Source organism: Hylobates moloch, unplaced genomic scaffold (assembly GCF_009828535.3).
Source record: "Hylobates moloch isolate HMO894 unplaced genomic scaffold, HMol_V3 SCAFFOLD_7, whole genome shotgun sequence".
Classification (NCBI taxonomy): Eukaryota; Metazoa; Chordata; class Mammalia; order Primates; family Hylobatidae; genus Hylobates; species Hylobates moloch.
This window is the reverse complement of record NW_026652282.1, coordinates 126,649,733-126,676,795: the sequence shown is the minus strand read 5'-3', so window position 1 is coordinate 126,676,795 and position 27,063 is coordinate 126,649,733. Positions and strand designations below refer to the sequence as shown.

Here is a 27,063-nt window from a genome sequence, read left to right as displayed (position 1 = left end):
TATAAAAATTCCTCTCTCTCTCTCTCTCTTTCTCTCTCGCTCTCTCTGTGTGTGTGTGTGTGTGTGTGTGTGTGTGTGTGTGTGTGTCACCTCTCTTCCCTTCTCCTCTCCTCTCCTCTCCTCTCCTCTCCTCTTCTCTTCTCTTCCATTCACAGGGAACTGTTAAGAGGAGACAAGAAGAAGACCACTTCCAGTTTCCAGACATGGCTGATGGGGGCTACCCTAATAAAATTAAGAGGCCTTGCCTTGAAGATGTCACCCTCGCGATGGGCCCAGGCGCTCATCCTAGTACTGCCTGTGCAGAACTGCAGGTCCCTCCATTGACGATGAATCCTAGCCCTGCGGCTATGGGAGTGGCTGGCCAGTCGTTACTGCTGGAGAATAACCCTATGAATGGCAACATCATGGGCTCACCATTTGTGGTACCACAGACTACAGAAGTGGGACTGAAAGGGCCCACTGTTCCTTACTATGAGAAAATCAACAGCGTGCCGGCTGTAGACCAGGAGCTTCAAGAGCTGCTAGAGGAGCTCACCAAAATTCAAGACCCTTCTCCAAATGAGCTAGATCTTGAGAAGATACTGGGGACGAAGCCAGAAGAGCCACTGGTTTTAGATCATCCCCAGGCAACCCTAAGCACAACTCCCAAGCCTTCGGTTCAGATGTCACACTTGGAGAGCCTGGCTTCCAGCAAGGAGTTTGCTTCTAGTTGCAGCCAAGTTACTGGCATGTCACTTCAGATCCCGTCCTCCTCCACAGGGATCAGCTATTCAATTCCTTCCACCAGTAAGCAGATAGTGTCACCGAGTTCTTCAATGGCACAGTCCAAGAGCCAGGTCCAGGCCATGCTCCCTGTCGCTCTGCCCCCCTTACCAGTGCCTCAGTGGCATCACGCCCACCAGCTGAAGGCATTGGCAGCCAGCAAGCAGGGGTCTGCTACAAAGCAGCAAGGGCCCACCCCCAGTTGGTCTGGTCTGCCTCCTCCAGGACTCTCTCCACCTTACCGCCCGGTGCCATCACCACACCCACCACCGCTGCCACTGCCACCACCGCCACCCCCATTCAGCCCCCAGAGCCTCATGGTGTCCTGCATGTCGGGCAGCACTCTCCGAGGCTCTCCCAATGCCTTACTGTCAAGCATGACGTCCAGCAGCAATGCTGCCCTGGGGCCCGCCATGCCCTATGCTCCTGAGAAGCTCCCCAGCCCTGCTCTCACTCAACAGCCGCAGTTCGGCCCTCAGAGCTCCATTCTTGCCAATCTCATGTCCTCTACCATCAAAACCCCTCAAGGACACCTGATGTCTGCTCTGCCTGCCAGCAACCCTGGGCCGTCCCCACCCTATCGCCCAGAGAAGCTCTCCAGCCCAGGCTTGCCACAGCAGTCCTTCACCCCACAGTGCTCCCTGATCCGAAGCCTCACTCCCACCAGTAATCTTCTAAGCCAGCAGCAGCAGCAGCAGCAGCAGCAGCAGCAGCAGCAGCAGCAGCAGCAGCAGCAGCAGCAAGCAAATGCGATCTTTAAGCCCATGAGCAGCAACTCATCCAAAACCCTGAGCATGATCATGCAGCCGGGGATGGCAAGCTCCAGCCCAGGAGCCACGGAGCCATTTACTTTTGGCAACACCAAGCCCTTGTCCCATTTTGTTTCTGAGCCTGGTCCCCAGAAGATGCCCTCCATGCCTGCCACCTCTAGGCAGCCTTCCCTGCTCCACTATCTGCAGCAGCCGACACCAACGCAGGCCTCTTCAGCCACTGCCTCCTCCACGGCCACTGCCACCTTGCAGCTGCAGCAGCAGCAGCAGCAGCAGCAGCAGCAACAGCAGCAGCAGCCTGACCATTCTTCATTCCTTCTGCAGCAGATGATGCAGCAACCCCAGCGTTTTCAGCGATCAGTGGCCTCAGATTCCATGCCTGCTCTGCCCAGACAGGTAAGACAATCTCCTATCTGCCTGTGTTCTTTTGTTTTGGAAATAACAACTGTGTTTCATGTTGTCAATATCTGGCTCTGGAGGGTAAATCCAGGCTGTAGTTCTCTCTGAGACTGGAAAAGACGCTGAAAAAGTCTACTGAAGTCAGCTGATCCTGTGTGGTTAAAAGCACAGTGTTAATAAGGCCAAGGTTACGGTTTCAGTGCCTGTTCCAGTCACCCAACTTCCCTAGAAGGAAAGCTGCACCCACGAGGTGCTCCCGGTGGAAGGAGCCAGGTGGGACAAGTCGGAATACAGAAATGCCTTCCCTGCACTGGGCCATGTAGAAAGACTAGTGCGTCCGTCTTAAGAGTAAGGAAATTGCACTGAAGCATTTAAATCTTACCCCTGCTGGCAGAAGGACAAACGCTGAGCCTTCTAGAAATGCCACAGCAAACTTTGGCTGAGCAACCTCAGCATGCCATTTGTCACTGTGCTGGATACTCAGGCAGGTGGTGAAAGGAAAAAGGTATTTGTAAGGTAGTCACTCTCATCATCTCCACTTTACAAATGAAGAAACTGAGGCTCAGAGAGTTGAAAGACTTGCCCAGAGTCTCATAGTTCGCAAGGGACAGAGCAGGAGCTTGAAGCCAGGTGGTCTCACTCCAGAGCCTGGGCTCTTCTTGAAATTGCTTTTGACTTCTCACCCTCCCTCATCTCCTCCAGGCTTTTCAGTCATGAAATGCAGCTGATTCCACCTGGGTCGTGTCTATCACAGTTCCCAGTTTTCATTGCTGTGACCCCTGCCTGTATTAGTTATCTGTGGCTGCATAACAAATTACCCCAAGCACCAGCTTCGAACCATATGCATACGTTACCCCCACATCCTGATTTCTGGGCGTTAGGAATCCTGGCATGGTTTAACTGAGTCTTCTGGCTGAGTATCTCCTAAGGCTGCAGTCATCTCAAGGCTCAGTGGGGAAAAATCTGCTTCCAAGCCCACTCATGTGGTTGCTGGCAGGAAGCAGTTCCTTGCAGGTTGTTGGACTGAGGCCTCAGTTTCTCATGAGCTATTGGCCAGAGGCCTCCCTCGGTTCCTTGCCACATGGCCTCTTCACAGAGCATCTCACAACATGGCAGCTGGCTTCATCTGAGTGAGCATGAGAGCGTGTGCCAGTGAAGCAGGGTAATGGGGGGAGAGGGAGGAGGGATAGCGCCAGCAAGTCAGAAGTCAGTCTCTATGACCTAGTCTAGAAAGTAACATCCCACCACTTTTGCTGTATTCTATTCATTAGACGTAAGCCAGAGGAGATTGCGTGAGGGTGTAAATACCAGGAGGCAGGGTTCAGTGGGGCCAGGTCACACGTGTGCCTACACAGAATACTCAGTCACCATCTACCATCCGTCCTTCCCATTCCTCTCATCCTTGCCCAAGTTCAGGTCCTCTCGATTCTTTATCTGAACTCATACAGTTGACCCTTAACTGGTCTCTCCCAATAAACCATCCATTGCTCTATGAGTCGTCTTGCTAAAACAGTGACCTGATCATGTTTTACACTTGCTCAGAAGTCCCCAGAGGCCCATAAGCTGGCCCCACCAGCCTCCTGGGCCCTTCAGCATCCATCAGGCCCCGCCTTGCACTTTGTTTATAGTACCCAGAAGTGCCTGCAGCACTTGGCCCACGCTGTCTGGTCTCAGCCTTTACTCTGGCCGTTCCCTGGGGCCTGGTCATCCCTTCCCACATTTTCTCTCCTGTCCAACACCTGCAGCTCCTTAGGGCTCAGGCACCATCCCTCCAGGAAGCTTTTCCGTGACTGTCCTCAGTACTTCCATTTCCCACTGTGCCTCCCTCTTCTGGAGCGTGGTCAAGGAGGAGATATCATAAAGTGCTTGGCCAGAGACCTGGCCCAAGGGAAGCACCTGTCAGGGGCTGACCTCTTATTTAAGAGCTCTGTATGAGCACGCCTGTGGCAACCCCTAGAGTACAGAGGTTGTGTCTTTTCCATCCAGGTTTCCTGGAGCATAACCATGCAGAGTGCTTGACACCAGGGAGTTGGTCGTTTGATAGACCATACGGCAAGCAGAGCTCCCATGGGGGTGGCCGGGGGAGCGGTGTGGAGACAGGCAAAGCACATAGGACACGGCAGGCCACCCGGGGCTTGGGCCCTGGTCTGCAGTTCAGGAGCACTTTGGTTTGATTTTATTATAGGGCTGTTGCCATCTGTTTGCATGGACCTCTGCAGCTAGCTCGGTGAAGCCCCAGCATCAACACGGGAACTCTTTCACTAGCAGGCAAGATCCTCAGCCTGGAGACGTGTCACCATCTAACATTGTGAGCCTTTCTGTTTTGTTCTGTCTTCAATTGGGTACATTTTTGTAGACTGATTGTGTTGCCCCAGAGCTGGATCAGCTGGCTCAGAGGGAGAATTCTTAATTATTGGGGTCATGCAAATCATACCCAACCAATTACTTAGGTGGGGTTGGAGAAAGTGTTCAGGAGAAAGACCGAGCAGTCAAGCTCCCTAGGGCTAGGAGCACAATAAAGGGGGCAAGCGACCTTTGCCAGCAGAGGCGAGAAGCTGGGTCCCCAAATTGGAAATGCTATTGCCACCAAGAGCTGCCTTTCCAGCCCATGCTGGCTTGTGCCCAGGGGCCAGGCATGGGACCTGATGCTTCACCTGCCTCTTCTCATTTTAATCCTCAGAGGCAGGGGCTGTTACCATTCTCTTGAGAGTTGGGGGGAAAGGCACAGAGAAGTGACCAAAGTTGCCCACAGTCACACAGCAAGTTGGGGCTAGAGCAGACAATCTGGCTACAGAGCCCACACTCATACTCCCATGCATGGGGCACTGCCTCTGGAGCCTTCTGTTTCCACTGTCACCTCTTAACTGCTTCCTCCTCTACAAATCAAGTTGATGATAGGTTGTCTGAGGATTAAGTGTGTTAATACATCTAAAGCACTTTGAACAGGGCCTGGCATAAAGTATGTGCTGACGAGGGATTTGCTGTCACGATGACTCTACCTCCTGACCCTGCACTCCCAGATCTGTTTCATGGGACTAAGATGTGGTTCTAAAAGCCGGTAGCTGTGGCAGGACGGACACAAGCCACGTTCTCTCCAGACCCTGTATCCACCATGAGATTGATAGGAGTTGTGCAGCCTCTGAGCCTTGTGGGCTCCTTGTGCTCTAGGCCCTGCCTCTCCTGGACAACTCCCAGCCTGATGGGAAAGGGGAAAGGGGAAAGGTCCATCCCTGCTTTGCAGACTGGGGATCTCACTTTGCTCTTTCTTGAGCTCTCTGGCACTCCGCTCCTCTCCCTAGCACTCTGTTCTCTACCCGGTATTCTTCCAGGCCTCCAAGCTGGGGGAATCTCAGCAGTCCTTCTGTTTCTTCTTATGGCCTCTCCCCATTAACTCTAAGACCTAAGAACTCAGCCCTGGTCATTCTTCCAGGGGAGAGAAAAAAATAAAGAAAAAAGCGAGTGTTTGAGGCAAGAGCTGGGACCGCTGTAGAAGGACAGATGGTGGCCCCAGTGGTGGGGAAGAACATGTTTCTCACTTCCCGCAGGCTAAGCAAACCTCCCAAGTTTTCCTGATGGCCAAGCTGAGCCTCAGGAACACTAATTACCTATGATATGGCATTTACTAACCTGTTGCATTTGCCGTGGACGATAATGGTTACCATGGAAAAACTGGACGTTCATTTGAATCTGGATCTTTGAGGTTTTGTGGGGGGGTGTGGGGGCTTTTTTGGGTTTTGTCTGTTTGTTCGTTTCTTTAGGGGCAGGGTCTCACTATATTGCCCAGTCTGGTCTCAAACTCCTGGGCTCAAGTGATGCTCCCACCTCGGCCTCCCAAAACATTGGGATTACAGGCACGAACCACCGCACCTGGCCTAGATCTTAGTTTTCTAAAGGAGTTATTTCTAAATGTGAGATGAGACACAAACGCTTGAGTAAGCTGAAAAGCCAAATCCAGCCTTCTGTATAGGAGCTCATTTTTATGTACAGACCAGCATCTCTCTGTTTGGGGGATTTTGCTTTACCAGTTGAGGTAAAAGGCAAATGCCACATGACTTTGGGGCAGCTGTTTAGCATGGGAGGTTGAGCAAGCAAGGGCACTGGAGGCACACAGAACTGAAGCTCAAGTCTGGCTGCAGATGCTCACTGATTCAGGTCCCATGAGCAATGTTACTCAACTCCTGAGCCTCAGCTGAAAATGGGGAAAGGAATAGTCCCCTTCATATAGGACACTGGGAAGGCAAAGGAGATGCTAACCTGAAACTGCTTAGAACGGTGCCCAGCACACACTACAGGCTCAGCCAGGGCTAGGGCAGCCTTGTGGGCTTGGACCTGAAACCTCCGGGGCCTGATGAATTTCCAAATTCAGAACATTTGGGACTTTGGGAAGGTAATGTGGTATAAATACCAAATGTCACACAACCCTCCAGTGTAATCTGAAGCAGTATTTCATTACTTTTGCAGAGAAATATGAATATTTAAGGAAGTCCAGAGTCAACTTTTGCCCCCACATAAAATTTGGCACCAAATTGACAAAAGTAAAATTGGCTTTCAGAGCTTCTTGGACTCGAAATTACAGATAAGGGATGTGGACCTGGAATTATTAAGGGAGGGATCTTTAACTCTTTATGGAGTTGCAACACCCAGCGCTGGTTTGTCAGATTTTAATGACCCCAAATTGCGTCACTGAATTCCCCACCCTCCCTCCAGGCTGGGTGATATATCTTGATGTTTAATCAGACTGAGGCAAAATGAATTTTGTTTGCATCATCTGATGTCCCTTCTCCCTGAAGATTACTGGAGATACCTTGGTGTGTTGCAAAAATCGGGGTTAGGACTTACTTCAGTTTCACTATTCACGACTGCAGAACAGATCTTACATTTACTCAAAGACGAAAACAAGTCTGTCAAGGAGATGGGAGTTGAACTGTGGAAGACTGGGTATAGCAAGAGGCAGCCTCTGGCCAGAGTGCCCTCAGTGCACGTGCATTTGAGCCCCACTCAGATCTGCAGAGCTGGGAGTGTGGTTTCATGGGGAGGAGGGATGTGGATGGAGGCCAGTTGGAATAAGAACAAAAAAAAAGCCTGGAATCTGATCCTTGAGGCAGGCTGTGCAGCACAGGGGGAAGAGGGCAGCTGTGGAGAAATAGACCAAGGAGGCACATGATGTTGTTTTGAGAAATATGGAGAGGGTAGAGAAGGGGGAATCAAACCTGCCTTAGAGAGGGCTGGATTAAGCCCCTGCTGGGTCTGATATGCTTTCTATCTTAAGGATAAGCTTTAGCTTAGGCAGTCGTGAACACCAGGCAATTGCAGAAGCAGCGAACTCACCATCTTCCCTTTCTGAGGGGTTGGGCCTGTGAAGAGGATCTGGGCAGCTCCCTCTAAAGTGGGGCCTTGGGGAAGCCCCCACTATCCCCACCTGTGACCTCTCTCACCCCTGGTAGACTGAACCCTCCGAAGTGCAGTACTTCCAGCACCCAGGGCCTGAAGATAGACGGCACAGGGCGGGGGACACAGGGGCCTTACCCTGGGGCCTTGGCAGGGGACAGGCCCTGGGGCTGGGCTCAAGGCCAAGTTCAAGAAAGCTCAGACTTTGAATCACTTGGGTCCAAATCCCAGTTCTGCCACCTTTTCCACGGGGCAAGCGATTTACCCTCTCCAGGCTTCAGTCTGTAAAATGGAGATACTAGTATACCTATCTCATGGGGCTGCCGTGAGGATTAAATGAGATGAGGTAACAGCGCTTGGCATAGGGCCTGGTACACAATTATGCTCCATTGATATTAGCTGTCACTCTCAGGAAAGTTCCTGAAACTCAGAACACCAGTAACCCAATGGAATGAATTTAGTCAGCCTCGGCTCAGCATCCAGGCTCCTCTCTGACCCCCAGGCGTGGACGGTGACTTGGAGAGAAAGGGCAGGGGAGAGTTCGGTCCCTCTGGGGCTGCGTGCTCACGGACAGCTCCAGGGTAGGGGCATTAAGGAAGACGTTTGCCGGGTGGCTAAGGAGCAGCCAAGGCAGCAGACACAGGTTGGTGACTCCAGAAGGAAGTAGAGCCGCCAAGCCAGGCTGTGGTTTCCTGCGTGCCCCTGACCGTGGGTAGGGGAGAATGTTGTCTTCTCTTCCCTCTAAGCACAGCCAGCTGAACTTCTAGGAGTTAGGTGGATGCTGAATAACAAATGCAACCACAGGACGACTTTAGGTGGGCAGAGAGGAGGGGGAAGGAGGAGCTAAGTTCCACCTGCAGCCAGCTTGGATCTGACCCCAGCTGCTTGCAGCAGGCTCAGGGGTGCCTGACATTTCAAGACTCGGGCAGAGGGCTTACTGATACACAGTGACAATGAACAGGGTGGAAAGCGTGTACATGAGTGGCCAGGAAGGAAAGCTGGTCCTGCATAGTCATGGCGCACAGAGCACGCATCCTGAGGGGATACCTCCTCTCTCTCCTCTCGTTTCCGTCCTTCTTCTCCACCACTGACTCTCACTCCCAAAGCCTCCAAAAAGAATCTTTGCAGAAACCCAAGATTCCTTTTGGTTTGAACTTCCAAGGCTACGCTAGCCCACTCAGTAGGGCATAACCCTTAATTACTGCTGTCTCAATTAGCTCTGCAAATTAAATTATTTATATTTGAACCGTGACTTTTCATTGAAAACAAAGAGGAACAAACCAGGTTAGTGAGGCCAAGAGAATTTCCTGTTCTGATCAAAGTTACATCTGCTCCATTTACAACTAGAGTCAGGAGAGGCAGAGACAGCAAGTGAGCCTTTTCCTAGTCTCAGAATCACTCATTAACATTTTCAAAAAGTAATTATTATATTACTAAAATACATGACCTCCACCCCAAAATCAGATCCACTGCATATTTTCAAGGAAGGGCCTGTCACCTTGGACGTACAGGTCTTCTCCCTCACTTCCCTGCATTCCTCTCTCGTTTTGAGAGTAAGGCTTGGGGGAGAGTAATACTGCTGGCTGTGTTCTCAGAGAAATTTTGTCTTTTACTAATTCTGGCAAGAAACATCACAGATTTTATTTCAAAGGTTAGTCCTGCTAAAATGCAAGAACAGAAGCCTCTAGAGGAAGCTCTGTGTTGTCCACCAGGCAAATGATAAGTAAGGAGTGGCCTCCACTTGCCAGATAAAGGATTGGGGACCAGACAGATTTCAAAGAGCCCGTGGGTCAGAGCGGGGGCCCGCCCTGTGCATATTCTCTGGCAGACGAGGAAATGTTTTCCTGAATGGGCATTCTTATTTTGTGTTTAAACATGACGGTACATACAAGCTTAGTTTTACCATTCTTTCTAAATTAAGCTGCAAAGAGCTGTTTGGTTTCGGGGAACTTTTTCTTAGCTGCTTTGTGTGGAACTATGATTAGACACCATGTAACATGAATTTTGAAAATTCGGGGACGGATATCTCAGTGTTGAAAATGTTTTGTTTTAACCACTCTAAATTGCCAGGAAATGAAACCACATGGGCTGTTGAATTTGGGAAACACAGGCTTAGAACTTGGTATTAATCTTACCAAGAATCAAAAAAAAAATTTTTTTTTCAGTTTCTTTTTCGGTTTCTAAGAGCCATTAGTGATCCTCCACCTCAAAGCTATTTTTCTTTTTCAAAAAGCGGAAATTTAAAATGAGCTGCTTGTTAAATGCTAACCTTTTAAATGTCAACTTTTTTTTCTATTAAAAGTTGAAGAATAAGTGAGACGACACTTTCAAATGAAGGCGACTTTACATTGCTTCCCTGGAGGAATGAGCCATCAGTTAGTGTGGTCAACCCCAAAACTTATGGGGATGCACAAAGCCGCCTACTTAAGATGCATCAGTAATAGAGATCAATAGATACAATTTTTTCATTGCTTAGTAACTGGCTTATGAAAGCTGAAGAGGCAATCATTTTCAGAAACCTCCTGTCAAGTTTTTTGTTTTGTTTTTTGTTTGTTTTGTCTTAACATATCTGAAGAGAAACAAGGAAACTTGCTGAAGTTGGGATACCCAAAATGAGCCCTTTTAAAAACGAAGTGTACAAATTATTTTATGCTAAGTTAATTAAGACAACCTACTTATTTGTCACTGTAAAGCAAAGCAAGGGATCTCATTGCGCTTTTCAAAGAACGTAAGAGGACAGAAATAAAACATTGTGTCGTGCTGCTTTAAGCTGTATCTCCTTATGAATACCTACAAACCCAAAACACAGAACACCATATGGAGCGAGCAGTCCAGTTTTGTGCACACAACAAACATGAAAGAGAAGTGCTGTCGCTCTACTACTACTATGTCCCCAGGTGAAAAGTTCGCAAAATGTAAACAAGATCTAGAGCAGATGAAACTCACAGTAGACTTGCTCCATTCAGCTGTGGCCCTAACACCTACAGTCCGCACTGTCACTGAGTGCAGGTGTAGATGGTGCAGAGCGACAAGAGGAATCAAAGATGTGACCCTTCCATCCAGGTGAGCAAAGGATGAGTACTCAGAGGGCTGGACTGCACCCTCCCCTCCCCATCCTGTGCCTTCCCCAGCTTCCGACTCTCAGATCCACTCATGGTCCCATATCGTGGATTTATGGAATCCCTTCCTGAGTCTATTTGTACTTTTAGCCTGTTCTGTCCCTTAGGGATTGACAAATCCCACGATCTGGGCCTGCCCTGTAGGACAACTATGTGGGGCCTGACCTGGCTGCTTTTTAGCTTGAAGGGCATAGCAGAGAGTAGAATGCTGGTTACATTTAAAGCACCCTGCTCCCAGATCCAAAAGAAAGTTTCTGCTTTTTCCTAAGGAGTTGAAACAGTCTGGGATTTTATCTGCTTTTGTTATTTGGCCTACAATGACAAACACTGCTTTTGTTTGTTTTATCATGTCGTGTTTTTTGCTAGATGAGTGTTTCTCATGCCGGCTGTACCCATCCAAAGCAGTAAGGTTGTTGAAAGCCAAAAGCAGCAGAAAGGCCCAAAGAGATCACCCCACCTCACCCACAGGCTCACCTCTGCAGGTGTCTTCAGACAGCTGACTCTTAACTCTCATCTCAGCAACAGCTTTTAAGATAGAGAGTGGAATAAAGAGTCAGCATTCATCCATTTCTTCGATGTTTTCTCCTTCACCCCATGTGAACCAAGTTTCTTGGTAATGTGCAGCTAGGACTTACACAGACGAAAAGCACAGAGCCACAGGCCTTGGCTGGGTTATTGGAGCTAGGTGCACAGGAAAAATAAAAGTGGGCGCTCCAGGACATTATATATATAGTCCTGGGCTAAAGGTGGCCTTCAGGGCCTGAGAGATGGATAGCTCTACTTCACCAGAAATTATCCCAACTCTTGCTTTGCTTGTGGGAGCTTTCAATTTGCAGCTAAAGGCTCAGGTTCTGGCCAGCTTTTTCCCCTGTAGCATGCTACCAAATCCAGCCATCTTCCAGTTTTGAGCAGAGGAGGTGAGCGTAGCTGTGGAGACGCATATTCTTCTGCAGGCCCATGTCGGGGTGGCCCATGAAGAGAATTTGCCAAAGCCAGCTGGCTCAGCAGACCGACAGATGAAGGTGGACTCCTCATTTGCAATTGTGATTAATGATCATTTGTTTCCATGTGACAAAGCTTTGAACGATGTGGGAGGCCCTCACCCATCCCTGAGTGGGAATAACTGGGAATGATTCCATGACCCTTTCCCTTTATCTGGCAGTCTTTTCAAAGATGAGCTCTGGAAAATGTGAACAGACAATGCACTCCACTATAGCTTTCCAGTTTCACATCTTCAAACACCAAAATTTTGACACCCATTGGGATGGTTACTATAAGCACATACACACAGAGAGAGAAAACAACAAGCGATGGTGAGGATGTGGAGCAATTGGAACCCTTGTGCATTGTTGGTGGGAATGTGAAATAGTGCAGCCACTGTGGAAAAAAGTATGGCAGTTCCTCAAAAAATTACACATAGAAATACCGTATGATCCAGTGATTCCACTTCTGGGTATATGCCTAAAAGAATTGAAAGCAAGGCTGGACACAGTGGCTCACACCTGTAATCGTAGCACTTTGAGAAGCCGAGGTGGGAGGATTGCTTGAGGCCAGGAGTTCAATGCCAGCCTGGGCAACATAGTGAGATCCCACCTCTACAAAAAATTACAAAAATTAACCAGGCACGGTAGCGCATGCCTGCAGTTTCAGCTACTCTGGAGGCTGAGGTGGGAGGATTGCTTGAGACCAGGAGGTTGAAGGTGCAGTGAGCCGTGATCACTGCCCTGCACTCCAGCCTGGGTGACATAGTGAGACCCCATCTGAAAAAAATTAAAAAAAAATAATAAAAAGAAAGAAAGAGAGAGAGAGAAAGAAAGAGAAGAAAGAAAGAAAGAAAGAAAGAAAGAAAGAAAGAAAGAAAGAAAGAAAGAAAGAAAGAAAGAAAGAAAGAAAGAAAGAAAGAAAGAAAGAAAGAAAGAAAGAAAGAAAAAGAATTGAAAGCAGGGGCTCAACCAGTTGTCTGTTCATAGCAGTTTTGTTCACAATAGTCAAAAGAGAGAAACAACCCAAATGTCCATCAGCTGGTAAATAAATAAAAAATTCTATTGTATGGGCAGCATGCCCATACAATAGAATATTATTCAGCCTTAAAAAGGAAGGAAATTCTGACATGTGCTATAACATGGATGATCCTTGAAGGCATTAAGCTAAATGAAATAAGCCAGCTACCAAAGGACAAATATTGTATCATTCCACTCATGTGAGGTCCCTAGAGTAGTCCAATTCATGGAGAAAGGCAATAGAACTGTGAGTGACAGAGGCTAGGGGAGGGAGGAAATTAGGAGTGCATGTTTAATGGGGACAGAGTTTCAGTACAGGAAAATGAAAAAGTTCTGGAGATGGATGGTGGTGATAGTTGCACAACACTGTGAGTGTGCTTAATGCCACTGAACTGCACACTTAAAAATTGTTAAAATGGTACATTTTATACATATTTTTACCACAATGTAAAAGTAAAGGCTGCAGTTTTAAAACACTTGCTGGTCCTCTCCTAATCAAAAGCAGTCTTTTCTTTTGCAATAATATTAGTGTACAATCTAAAAGAAGCAGCAAGCTGAACTGCTCATTTTCCATCCCTGGTAAGAGCAGTATTTGCTGCATGTCCACTCATCATGTTGTATGGGCCATCTGGGTTTTTTGTATGTCTTACTGAGGTGCATGTTTGTTAAATGCACAGGCATAACCAGAAATAACTTTCCTGGAAAATTGAGCACAATGGCTGTCCCTCTCTTGACATTTTGGAGAAATGATAATACGTAGGTGGGGGAAACAAAGAAGTGACTGTAAACAAGAACGGACATTATCTCTGCTTCTGAATGGGATAAGAAACCCACTTGCTTCATTAGCTCTCTGGTATATCTGCAAGTCTGGAAACACCGGCATGACTCACAGTTTGCTGAGTAATACAGGAGCCAACAGAATGATGCTAGTGACTCGCCATCTCTGACTGGCTTTCTGTGCAAACTGTCCCTCTAGAGCAAGTGCTAGGCCTTGGAATAGAGTTCTGAAAAAGGTTACGGTTCTCTACTACAGGGAGAACCAGCTCCTAGGGCCTTGACACTGGTACACAAAGTAGGACACCTCTGACCAATGCCAAAATGACTTTTAGAAAGTTCACACCCGGTCATTGTGTCCCTGCTCATGCTCCAGCTCACAAGATCTCTGGTTTCTGCCTTTCAGGGTGTGGTGATGTCCACTTCTTCCTCAGAGTTCTTTGTGACTTGTCTGCTTCTCCACTTGGTAGTAAACTCCTCAGGCATAGGAAGATGTCTTCTCTAGCTCTGTAAATGTAAGCTGAATGATCCTTGGAATGAATGAGTAGAACATAGAGGGGAATGAACCAATGAATAAGCTGTATCTGCTAGCCATTGCAGAATGCTAAATTTTGGAAACTGTTTTGAGCATTTTAGAGGAACTATTGATAGACACTCTCAGTCTTCAAGGCTTGGAGGCCGATGAACCCATATTCTGGCACTGGGCAGAAGGGAGAACTTTGCATCTGCATGTAGGGCCCATTTACCCACTGACCATGATGCATTTCTCTGGTCCAGTTAAGCTTCTTATCCTTCTATAGCACTTGTGCAATGTCTGAAAACATGTGATTTCTTCAGCTTCCAACAAGTACACAATTTTATACCGCCAGTGGTAATTTGCCCTGGTTATTCTGTTGTTTCTGCTGTTGTTGTTGTCGTCATTTAATGCAATTTACAAGGACAAAACAAAACTTCTGGCTGCCATTTCACATACCACAGTGACAGCTGCACATGGTAAGAAAAGCCAAAAACAGCTAGTTTCGAAATTCAAGCCACTCATTTTATTACTTTTCCCCGGTTAAGATTCGTTCATACCACTTTGGGGTGGTGCTGATATTCCTAACATAAGCCAATTGATTTTGGTCAGTTCTGAGAGCAGTGAGTGGTCTTCACTTATACACAGTGTGTTTGTAACTCTGCTATTTCTTTATGACTAGCACAGTATAAAGTGAACGTTTTTGGAAGGCTGTTAAGCATATGTTCTCCTGGTAGGATTAAATGTGACATAAAAATACTTGATAGTATACGAATAAGCTCCCACTACTGGTTTAAACCAAGAAAAAAAGAGGTTTATTTTACTAGTTCATGAGCACAGATTCTACATTCTTTGTGAGAATTATCTTTTTAGGTTTTTTTTTTATTTGTTCTTATCATTTTGATAGCCATATTAATCATTTCTTTTATTCTTTTGTTTGCTTTGTTGACTTTTAATTTGGAAATGTCTGCTTTGGCAGAATAATTACATCACAAGGAGGCCCTTTCCCCCACCCACCTACCCAGAAAGGTCTCCTGACTCCCTTATGCTCTATGAATTGCCCTAGTTCAAGATTGATACAGATCAAAGAAGCAGAATGGGGTTGAAAGAGCAGCCTCTAGCAATGGCCTTGACTATGTCAATTCCCTGTGCATTCATATAGATCTGGAATCATATAGATCTATTCTGCCCAGCTTGTTCCACAGCAGCTGGTGGGCAGAACCACTCTTCCAAGCCCTGTAGTTATTCTGCACTGCAAGAGTCAAGATTACAACCGAGGACTCATTCATTAATAGAATTGTTTAAGTTGGCTTTCTGAATGACAGTGTGGTCTCAGGAACTTAAAAGACTTCACCAAGTCCCTGCTGCAAACAAAAAGTCTGCATTGTAATTTGTCAGAGCTAGATTGACATCCAGTTTAGAGTTTAGAATCTTTCTCCACACCCCACTTTTGAGACAAATTACAAATCTTGAGGTTCATCAACATTCTAGTACAATATGACCCCCCAAGGTTTAAGAGCCCTTTAGAGATTTGAAGACAACTGTGATGTTCCCACTAACTCTCCCTTCTTCCCCCAATTCTTTGCCCCTATCTTGGCCGCTGGCCTCTGAACTCATCACAGAGCACTGGAGTGAGGGCCTCTGGGTAAGTAAGGCTCTGCTAAACTGATCGAATGCTCCAGGTACATTTGTCCCTGTAGAGAGGAAAGCTCCTCTTTTCCAAACAATCTACTTTATTCCTGCTCCCCTACATCCCACTTGCAAGGGTAGCAGCCACATCCCCCATCTGTCCTGCCCAAGCTCATTGTCCAAGCCAACTCCAACTCAGAAATTTCCCCCAGAGAAGAGGTTCCTGAAGGCTAAGCCTTGCTCTGTAACCCTGAACTAGATTTATGTCTATTTCTCACTCTCTCATTATATAAAGATTTTCAAATAGTATTAGACTAGGAATTGAGAAAGAGAATGAGCTCTCACAATTGTTTCTAGAGCCATCACAATCCTATCCAGCAACATCTTTTACGGGCTTTTAATGTTTTTGTTTACAGTTATTACCTTTGAAACCAAATCTTGACTTTCTGGTATGCTCTTGGACTTTCTAAGGGATTTAAAAATTCAGGAGTTTGATGCCAATAATTGCTTTTATGAGCTAGCATTGCTTATTTTCTATAGATGAATCCCATTTTAAATAATCAATTATTTTCTTCACAGAAACCCACAAAGTACATATTCTAGTTTGCGTCAGAATTGAATATGACCCAGAAATTCTTAATGTTATTAAGCTAGACTATTGTATCTAAAATGTGTACACATTCAACTAATGCATATTGAAAATCTTGAGTACCACACTTGAGATCTGAATGAAGAGCCCAGGATTGTGATATTTGATCCATACTGAATGTATTTGCTAGAGTGCATTGTACAGATGGTTCAGGTGTGTTAGATTTCTCTCTGTAAATGAATTGGTCAGTAGATAAAAGAACACGACTCAAGGCTGAACAGGGTTCAGCAGGCCCCAAGCTTCATCATTAAAAATGGGGTGTTTTTTAATATGAGGCTGGCTGTGTAAAGCAGACCTCATGAACTCAGGGGTCTGAGAGGCCAGGCCAGATTATCAGCTGGGATGTATTCAGTCCCAATTAGCAGACAGCGCAGTTCACACTGGCTTCAACAATAAAGGGGACTTACTGATTCCTCAAAGTTAAAGTCCAGCGGTTGGGTGGACTTCAGGGTTGGTTTGAATCAACAGTTTCTCAGTGTCATCAAAGATGCTGTTTCTTTCTGGCTGTCTACTCTGCCTTCCGTGGCATGAGCCTCATCCTAAGGCTGGCTCCCCCTTGTGGGCACACGATAGCGCCAGCAACTCCAGAGGCTACAAATTTCCTCCTGCCCCATTCAGAGAGCAGGAGAATGGCTTCTAGAATCTCTGTCAGAAGAGCCAGGAAGCTTCTTTCCCAGAAGCCCCCCAAATTTCATGCTTTTTAGTCTGAATGGATCCGATGCCTACTAGCCTACTATGCTGCTTCATGTCAGCTGTGTCCCCCACTAGAATCTTGTGTGGAGCCAGGATCCCCCTAAGCATAGAGGTGGTATGGGCCAAATGAAGCTGCCTAAATGAAAACGGGGAAAGGTGTCAAGAGAAGGAAGACGTAGTGCTGGCAACCAACGGTATTTGTTGCAATCAATCTCTTGGCCATCCTCATTCATACACACCTTCCTTCCCATGCATACACCTCCCAAAATGCCCACTCTTAGGGAAAACCTATTTACCCCTTTCCCAAAGGGATCCAACTCCAATCCGGAAACCCTAAGTGATGTGTCGTCCTCTGAATTTGGTCAGTATATAGCTCTTCATGTTTCAGGGACCACTGGTCACCATGCTTACCTTGGCATAGAAAGTAAGAGTGCAATAAAAAGAAAAAAATTTCAGTTGAGAAAGAGGAAGTTGGAAAGCAGCACACGGTAGTCACTGATCCATCATCCATATCACATCCTGCTGGACAGCAGTAGCAAGGCTTGACCAGGGGTCAGGTGGTCCATGCATCTCTGAGACTCAGTTTTCTATTCTGTATAATGAGAGGATTGGATTAAACTAGTGGTTCTCACATTGGAATGTGGCCTGGAGAGCTTGTTAAAATGCAGATTACGGGGTTCCATCCCCAGAGTTTCTCACTCCATAGATACACGTGGGGCCCTGGAATTTGCATTTCAAGTAATAGAGTTCCAGGGGCTGCTGCTGCTGCTGCTGCTACTGCTGCTGCTGCTGCTGCTGCTACTGCTGCTGCTGCTGCTGCTAGTACAAGGACACCGCTGCCCCTCCACTTTGAGAACCTCTGATTTAGATTATCCTTACGGGCCCTTCTGATTCTGACATTTAGGACTCAGGGATTTTTCTTAGCTATCTCTTCTGCGCTATACTGACTTATGATGGATTGTTTTATAAATGGGACACACCCAACTCTACTGTGTGAACAACTTAAAAACATATCATGGAGTTCCTGCTTTGGTTTGTAATCTAATTTTCAACAATTGAGGCTGAAAGTGAAGGACACCTTAGCGCTTCAGGAAAGTAAATTTTCTGGAATTGAAGAAATTAGAAACAGAAAGGTAAAGGCTTTCCCATCCTCCCCAACCCCATCTACTACAGCACAGCGGTCTGTGGGATGATTCCACGTGACTGCAGAAAGCAGCTCTTTTCCCAAGGACATCCTGGATCATTAGGCCACATTTTGCAAGCATTCTCCCTATGTGACCTGGGTGTTCATTGGGTCTTAGAATAGGAGTGGCACTGGGTGAAGCTGTGACATAGATCAAGTTGGTTTGGGAACTTTGCCAACTTTCTTCCCCAGGGCCCCTCACCTGGCCAACATCTATTCATCCTCAGGTCACAGCTTAAACCTCATTTCCTCCAAGAAGCCTCCTCTAACCAACGCCTCACCCCAGCCTAGGTCAGGTTCTCCTGTTATTTGTTCTCTAGTGTCCTACAATGTTCCTTTATAGCACTTAACAGACTTTATTAAAAATCCTCACTGACGTGCTCCACCATCTGCCTTGTCCATCAATGTTTTCACAACACAGGTCCTGGACTGTAAATGCTCAGTAAATGTGTGTTGCACAAGTGCTATCAAAGGCAGACTGGGAGCAGATTCCAGTCACAGTATTTTATTACAGTGGTGAACTATCAAGCAATCTATATAACACATCCCACAGTGTATGATTATGCATGCTCCAAAGGAATGAAACACAAGTCTTCAGAAGACACAAACACACAGCTGAAGAGTCCCAGTGTCCCTGGCATCTACAGCCAACTTTTTCATGGCCCTCCTCCTTCTCTCTGGGAAGCTGGTGCCTTCCAGTGCCCAAGGTATCTCTCTACCAGGCACCCTGGGCCTCCCTTCTTCAGACAACAGCCCCTTGAGTCAACGCCCAGCTCCCTCTTCCCCCATGCCCATTTGGGTTATTGATAGATACTTAGGTGAAGACAATAGAAGACCCTCCAGCTTACAGAGTGCCCAACTCAGCAGGGCCTAGAGAGCTAATCTGGGTCAACACCACATTTTTCCCCTGATAAAGTGGGAGTCCAGCAAGGCTGTAAAATGATGAGCTCCAAATAACAGCCTGAGTCTCCTGACTTCTGGCTGCATCTTGAATGCATCTGCAGGCAGCTTCAAATGTGGGAATAAGATATGAACTTATGACACTCTATAGTTTATCACCATTGCTATAATTCTCTGCCACTAAATATAATTTTACCATTAAATCAAACCAAACCAAACACTTAAAATAATTTCTTTAGAGAAGCCAGATTATTTATTACAAATAACGTCTACAAACTGACTAAAAGTACATCCCACATATGTTGAATTTGAAAACCGTGCCTAAGTTTAAGGTAATTGATGGATTCCATTCTCATTAGATATTCACACATCAAAAAAGTTGTCTGCTTTCCCAGGCACAGTGGTAGGTTATGCTTATGCTCATCATTTTTCTTCCCAGAGCTGGCTCTTCCTTTGAAACAGACCCATATAAGCCACCCATTTGCTAGGTTGCAAGCCCTTCATGAGGGAGAGAGAAGTATGGTGGGACACCAGAACCTTCTCTACAGAAACGAGCAGCATGTTTGCTAAGGGCTGCCGGACTTTGGCAGATAGAGACCATCAGAGGACTCAACTGAATCCCCTTTTATCAGGAACCCTAGGAGAGTAGAGTTGTCAGGAGTTTCCCTATGACTTACATTGTCTTTTTTAAAACAACCAATTCATGACTGAGGTGAAGAAGGAAAATAACAGAAAAATATATCTAGCCCAAGGAATCTACAGAATAACAATAAAACTCAGGCAGAAATGAACCCACTGATCTGTGAGCCAAGTGCTTCAGGGAGGGGCTGGGGCACTTCTCATGTGGCTCACTGTCTTAGTCAGTTCGGGCTGCTATGACAAAATACCATAGACTGGGTGGCTTAGAGACAATGGAAATGCATTGTGCATAGTTCTGGAGGCTGGGAACTTCAAGATCAAGACATTGGCAGATTCGGTGTCTGGTGAGGGTTCTCTTCCTGATTAGTAGATGGTGCCTTCTTGCTGCATTCTCATATGATGGAAGAGTCAAGGTAGCTTCCTTGGGCTTCTTCTTATAAGAGCACTAATCTCATTCAGGAGAGCTCCACCCCATCATCTAATCACCTCCTCAAGGCCTTGCCTCCTAATGACATCATATTGTGGGTTAGGTTTCAACATATGAATTTGGGGGAACACAAATACTAGGTAGGTGCAAAAGTAATTGCGGTTTTTGCCATTACTTTTGAACCAGCCTAATATATACCACAGCTCTCTCTGTGGTTGTTCACTGGGGCAGTGGGGGGTGTGGCAGAGGGATGAGGGAGAAAGGGTTCCCTTGATGTTTGTGGCAGAAAGAAGAGCTAGATAACCAAGTACTCCTTTGTGTCTGCTTAGGTCTGCCAGAAGTCAGGCACCCGTATCGGGTTAGACATTGACGGAATGTATTGGGGGAAATGCCTGTGAAAGATAAACAGGGAAGAGCAAGAGAAGGTGGGCAGAGACTCAGACCACAATGCAGGTGGTCTGTGACAACTGGGGCCAGAAGGAGGATTGGGTAAGAAGAGTCTCAGACAGTAACGCAGTTCAGGAAAAGTTCAACCAGGCCAATAGAGAGTCCTTGAGCCAAAGTCACCTACTGGTGGAGTCCTGCTCCTCACAGAAATGGGCCTGCATTACTAAGCTCACCATGTTCAGTCATTGGCCGGGAGTACAGCCCAGGCCAAGTGCAGCAAAAATGGTGGATCTAAGGGGGTGGCTGCTGGAGGCAATTATGCTTCCCGTGGCAGGAGATGTCAGCAGCCACTGGTATGGTCACTACATCCTTCCATTGGTAGTTGTGGCTGGGAAGGCAGAGTCCCTGGCAGGCAGTAGACAGCTACAGGAACAGAAACAGGTGGTAGAATTAGACTGACTACTTTGGATAACAAAGCCAAGGCTGGCTTGACTGGCTGATAGCTAGACTATTTCTTTGTTACTTTCTCACTCAGTGTTTAGATTGTTGTTTTTTCCCCCTTTCCATTGTTTGTTGAATTCCCCATCTGAACCCAGGTCTAGAAAAATAAAACCCTATGCATTTGGAAGAACTTTAAAATGAATTAGCTTGTAGGCTTTAGTTGCCATCATAAGCATCTAAAGATATTCAGGCCTCAGAGTTGGGGCAGACTGGAGAAACTAAAGTTATTTGAGAAATAAGCAAACTGAATATTTGGCCTCCTAATTATTCTACAAAGAGTCTAAGTTTTGCCTGCCTGATACCTATGAATCACTATTTCCTAATTTTCTTAGTTTCACAGAATCAGAGGACATGAATACTGAAAGATCTTGGAGGTTGTCTAGTTCGACTACATCATTGTAGGGAAACTGTGGCCATAAAAGGGGAAGGTACACCAATATTCCTTATGAATCAAGATGTAAAAATCTTCAACAAAATACTAGCAAACTCAATCCAGCAACATATGTATAAAGGATTATACACCATGACCAAGTGAGATTTATCCCTGGAATGCAAGGCTGGTTCAATCTATGAAAATCAATCAATGTAATACACTATATTAACAGAATAAAGGACAAAAAATACATGATCATCTCAATATATGTAAAAAGGAAAGGGACTTTCTCAAGTTCACACAGCTAATGGCAAAGCTGAAATTAAAACTCAGGTCATCTGACTTCTAGGCCAAAGTTCTTTATACTGGTAAGGGTAGGGGTGGAGGGCTGAACCAGACCTTGCAAGAGTGTCCACTGCACTGAATCCTGTACTGAGGGATTTCTGTTTGTTTTTTCATCCTGTCCTCACAATACCCCCAAGCAGTGGGCTCTGTTGTTATTCCCCCTCCTTTTGCATGAGGAAACTGAGGCTAAGAGAGGTAACACTGGTTGTCTGAGGTCACACAGCTGCCAAGTATATGAGGAGCTAAGCCTAGATTTCAGGTCTCCTGCCTTGTCTCTGATATTTTCCAGTGCCCATCACTGCTCTCCTCACTGAATAGTGCCACAGGGTTAACCTGGTTCCATTGGTTCTCAGATCACCTACTGCCAAGCACAGTGGATGGGCTTTTTGTTGTAAGTGGATGAGAGTGCCCTCAAAATTATCTGGAGGAATAGCCTCCTCTCCTGTGCCAGTGTGTGACAACTCTCAGAGCCCCAGCTGTTGACCTCACTGTAATTGGGCTAAGTGGCCATTTATATACACTAATGACTAGAAGGTCTTTTCAAGGAATGGAGGACCACAAAGAAGCAGGCAGCTCTGGAGAAGCCAGAAGCTGAATGGCTGGGAGGTGGGGCAGGGGCAGGGGACAGTGGGGATAAGATAGAAACAAGGCTGTTCTTTGCTCCTTGAGAAGCTGGGTAACAAGCTGGCTTGGCTTCTGGCAGAGTCTGGCCCAGTGATAGCTCTTGCCTCCTGGTGGGACAAAAAAGGGGAGACAGGCATCTCAGAGAATGAGGTGGAGAGAGACACAACTGGGCCAGGACCCAGAAAAGAGAGTTACCTTTTTCATCTTAGACCTGGGCATCCCAGATGGAACTGTGCTGAGGTTCTGGTTAGTCTAGCTTCCTCCAGGTGTGCATCACACGGGTCCTGCTAGGGAGCCTTCCCAGTTGAGATTAAGGAGGTTGCATTCAAAATGGCCAACTGCCCAAGATTGCACCTCTGTCACTGTTGAGGACAGTGGGGGTAAACATGCCTGATGTTCTGCCCTGGAAGGGCTCCAGAGCCTTTGGATTGAAGCCACAAAGGAGGTCTGGCATTTGGCTACCATTCCTTCATCTGGTTCACTATCAAGGATCCCTCATCTCACCCATTCTGCTCCCCTGTTCTAATGTGGGCTTCCATAAGCCTCTGTCCCATCTTCCAAAATGCAGTCTGGAGAGCGAGGCACCAAGGCTGCAGGCCATTTGCAGGGCACAGCCCTGGAGGCTAAAGTAGAGGTGCAGTGGCTTTCCTAACACTGGTCTGCATGTTGAAATCAGAAATACAGGGTACCCTTTTCGGGAAGAATCAAAGCAAGGTTGAAACAGGCCAGCAACGTATGGGACACTTTCTTCTCTTCCCTTTCGTGAAATTTGCTTCTCATTTAGATCTGTTTTCACCAGGAAATGCATCAAAGCCGCATACTCTGCCTTCCATCCTTCTCTTCTCTTCTCTCTCCAGGTCTTTCAGACCAGGGAAAGTGGCTGCCTTTGGGATAGTCGCAACAAGGTGCCCTGGACTGAAAATTGAGAGTGATGAGTTCCACTCTGCCCTGGCTTGGGGCAAGGCCCTTTCCTGCTATGAGTCTCAGTGTCCCCACCTACCAAGTGGGGAGTTGGTGTCAGACAATGTTTCTTAGTGGGTGGCATTCCAGGGGTCCACACACAAAGACTAAGTCCCTGCAAAACAGTGTGGATAGATGCTTTCTGTAGGTCTTGCTGACTCTCATACTCTCTGTCTTTAACTTGCTTGGCAATTCTTGAGCAAACCATTGGGCCTCTTCATCTACAGAGAATGATGACCTGACTAGGTGATCTCTCATTTCTCCTCAAGTTACAAAAGTGTTAGGGTGGTAAGGAGAGGAGGTGGCCCCAGGAAAACCAGATGGGTCAGAAGAAGACAGAAGGTGGAGCCTTCGGTGACAGGAGAGCAGAGAATGATGTCCGCCGCCCATAAATGTAGGGAAGGAAGGATACCAGAAAGGTTACCATGAAAGAGAGGAGTAATAGGAAAGCACAGGTCATTTGTAGTTGAAATACATACTTGAGTGTCTATGTGGACAAAATCTGGGGTAGGAAGGCAGGCTTCAAATCCTGAACCTCGGAAGGGTCGGCATTCCTGACAAGAGCTCAGAGAGCCAACACCAGACAAACTCTAAGTCCCATGAAGAGAGTGTTCTGAGCTAGGTACTTGCAGCCTTGAACCCACCCTAATCCCCTCTGCCTGGAGCAGGTCCAGAAGGAGCGTGGTTTGCTGCAGAAAAGACAAGTCAGTCAGACCAAAATTCCAAAGCAACTTTTTAAGCCTATAAATGATGATGATTTTATATAAACTTGAGTTGTTCCTTCAACATAGCACCATATTTTCTACTTATATGATTCTGGTTTTCTCTAAAGGAAAGCTTTTTTTGGAATCCACACCATACATACGGAAGAGTATATAAAACATATAATAATAAAACCAACAGTCATGTACCCACCAACCAGGTTCAGAAATAGAACATTCAGAATGTTTTAGAAGCCCCTTGTGTGCCCCTCCCTCTTCCCAGAAATAACAACTATCCTGGCTTCCAAGAGCCAACCCTAGAAATAGACCCTAGGCTCTGGCACGCTTTGCGCTCATCCTAGTGAGATCATGCACGTCACCAATCCCTTTAGGTAGTATTCTGTGCAGATTTCCACAGATGGCTCATCTATTTTTTGTTGATCCTTATTAGTTTCAATTTTGTCTTTTTAAATATATTTTATGACTTTCTGATTATAAGAGTAATATGTGCTTTTTGTAGTAAACTTGGGAAATGCAGAAAAGTGGAGAGAAAACACAAACCTCATGGCATAATACAATATATAAACATTTAATGTATAAATAATCCAGAAACAACTACTGTGTGAACATGTTGGAGTGCAGTATTTCAGTCATTTTTTTTTCTATGTAGAAATGTATGTTTCACATTACTGATATCAAGTTGTGTATATAGCTTTTCCCTTTATTGTGGAATATAACATTGATGCAGAAAAGTGTGCAAGGCCTATATGTACAGTTTAATAAAGAAGTAAAAAATGGGCCAGGCACAGTGGCTCAAGCCTGTAATCCCAGCACTTTGGGAGACCCAGGCGGGCGGATCACGAGGTCAGGAGTTCGAGACAAGCCTGGCCAAGATGGTGAAACCCCATTCGGGTGGTGGTGCCTGCCTGTAATCCAGTATAGGAGGTGAAGGGGAGAATACGGAAACAGTGGTTGCATGAGCCGAGACCACACCATGATCCAACCTGGAGACAGAGCAAGATCCATCTCAGAAAACAAACAAAAAAAACAAAAATTAAAACCTGTGTCAACAAATATTGATAACCCCCAAGTAGATCCCCATGTAACCTTCCTGATCCAAGATAATTATTCTGCTTTTCTACGTAGCTTCATCACTTATTAATAGACTTAAACTTGTAATTGCTTCATTTTCAAAACCTTAGTGGCGGGGCCGAGTACAGTGGCTTACACCTGTAATCCCAGCACTTTGGGAGGCTGAGGCAGGCAGATCGCTTGAGCCCAGAGTTTGAGACCAACCTGGGCAACATGGGGAAACCCTGTCTCTACTAAAAATACAAAAATTAGCTGGGAGTGGTGGTACATGCCTGTAGTCCCAGCTACCTGGGAAGCTGAGGTGGGAGGATCACTTGAGCCCGCCAGGGAGGTGGAGGTTTCAGTGAGCCGTGGAGTGCGCTACTGCACTCCAGCCTGGGTGAACAGAGTGAGACCCTGCCTCAATACAAAACAAACAAACAAACAAAAACCTTGGCCAGGTGCAGTGGCTCACACCTGTAATCCCAGCACTTTGGGAGGCCAAGGTGGGCGGATCACCTGAGGTCAGGAGTTCGAGACCAGCCTGGCCAACATGGCGAAATCCCGTCTCTACTAAAAATACAAAAATTAGCCGGGCGTGGTGGCATGTGCCTGTAATCCTAGCTACTCAGGAGGCTGAGGCAGGAGAATCCCTTCAACCTAGGAGGCGAAGGTTGTGGTGAGTTGAGATCGTGCCACTACACTCCAGCCTGGGCGACAGAGCGAGATTCCGTCCCAAAACAAACAAACAAACAAACAACAACAACAACAACAAAAACCTTAGTGGAAAACACAATCTAAGCATTTAAGGGAAGAGTCCCAGGCCATTAGTAGATGAAGGCTTTCAGAAGTAGAGAGGCTGACCTGTCCCTGGTCATTATCTGCCTTCAGCTTCCCGGGAATGTGTAGAGCCCACCACCATCAGGACGCTAGCAGAGTTGTGGACATGGTATTGGATATGCAGGAGAAATGTGGCCAAAGAGATTGGACTGCCCTCTGTGTTTTGCTTTCAAGCTCACTGCAGCGTGCCTCCAGTACCTCCAGTTCCCAGGTGTAGGGCAACACAGAACATCCCTGTGGGGTGAAGTGAGTGGCCTCCACTGATCCGGCCAGCAGGACCAGGAAAGCAGAGCAGGAAATTCACCAGACAAGGGTCAAGCCAGACCTCTTCCAGGGTGGGGGACAGGCAGATGCCTGGGGGCACAGAGTCAGAGAGGGGATTCAGAGATCTGCCTGCTCCTTAACCAGCTTCCAGCCCAACCCCATTAAGCTGGCCATGTCCCCCCATTCCACTTTACCTCCCAGATCTGGGAACATCTAGAGCTCCTCTTCCTGAGCCTGGGGAAGATTCTGCCATATAGACCACGAACCTTTCCAGTTTTCTCCTCTGCTGTCTTGTGATTCAGCTTCCTTGGTGCTGTGTAGTCAGTTAATCCTGGTCTAGCCACATTTTAGTTTCATAAATTATGATGCTGTTATCTCCTCTCCTATTCTCTCTATCCTGGTGGGATTTTGTCTTTAAAAACAAAACAAAACATAAACTCTTACTGAGTTTTAATGAGGCTCTGGGAGGGAGAGAATTTAGATGCATGCATTAAATCTGCTGTCTAATTCTGGAAGTCTCCAAAGGAAATCCTGCCACTCCCTTCTTCGGTTGCCCGAACGTGACGGTTAGTTGAATGGCTCCCTTGGAAACCCAAGGCCTATCAGCAGTGCTTACTGTACCCATCAAGGAGATACTGAGAGAATTTGAGGCTGGGAAGGGAGGTGGGGGTTGGGTGAGGGTTATGTTTTGAATATTGCTTCTCTGAGCATCTTTGGCACACTCATCAAGTCTCCAGTTCGCTTTCTTGGGTTTTCTCTGCTCATTTCTGTTACATGATTAGTAAAGGCCAGAGAAAGAAAAGGTGTTGAGGATCCATTACCTTAATTCCAGAATGATTAAGTCAAGAAACCTACAAGCTCTCAGAAGCCAGTGGAATTAGGGTGCACTACTATAACCTTGCAAATGTGCATGTGCCTCCTTCTGAATCACCAGAGTGAAGATTGGGCCAATATCCAATCTAGTCAATAATTTATAAAGCCAGAGCATTCATCCACTTCTTGCAAAGCAGCTGAATATCTATGGGGGTTAGTCATAATCTGAGCTCCTTGCGCCAGAGCCATTTGAGCTACAGAATAGCACAGAGTGTCACAGAATAGCCAAAAATGCAGAGTTATTTCAGTATGAAAGAAGGAGGAGCACCTGACTGCTC

The 27,063-nt window shown here is 46.5% G+C and overlaps 1 protein-coding gene across 8 annotated transcripts in view; it reads left to right on the top strand.

Annotated features, from left to right (window-relative positions):
- Positions 1-27,063, top strand: part of MAMLD1 (mastermind like domain containing 1) — a 147,006-nt gene that overhangs the window by 105,016 nt on the left and 14,927 nt on the right. For 7 of the 8 annotated variants that reach the window (XM_032757789.2, XM_058441612.1, XM_058441615.1 and 4 more), the window contains one exon: positions 156-1,928. In XM_032757789.2, coding sequence (XP_032613680.1) covers positions 156-1,928 — 1,773 coding nt within the window. Of the gene's footprint in view, positions 1-155; positions 1,929-4,116; positions 4,240-27,063 lie in introns of all 8 variants that reach the window. The other variant, XM_058441616.1, reaches the window with a different exon arrangement.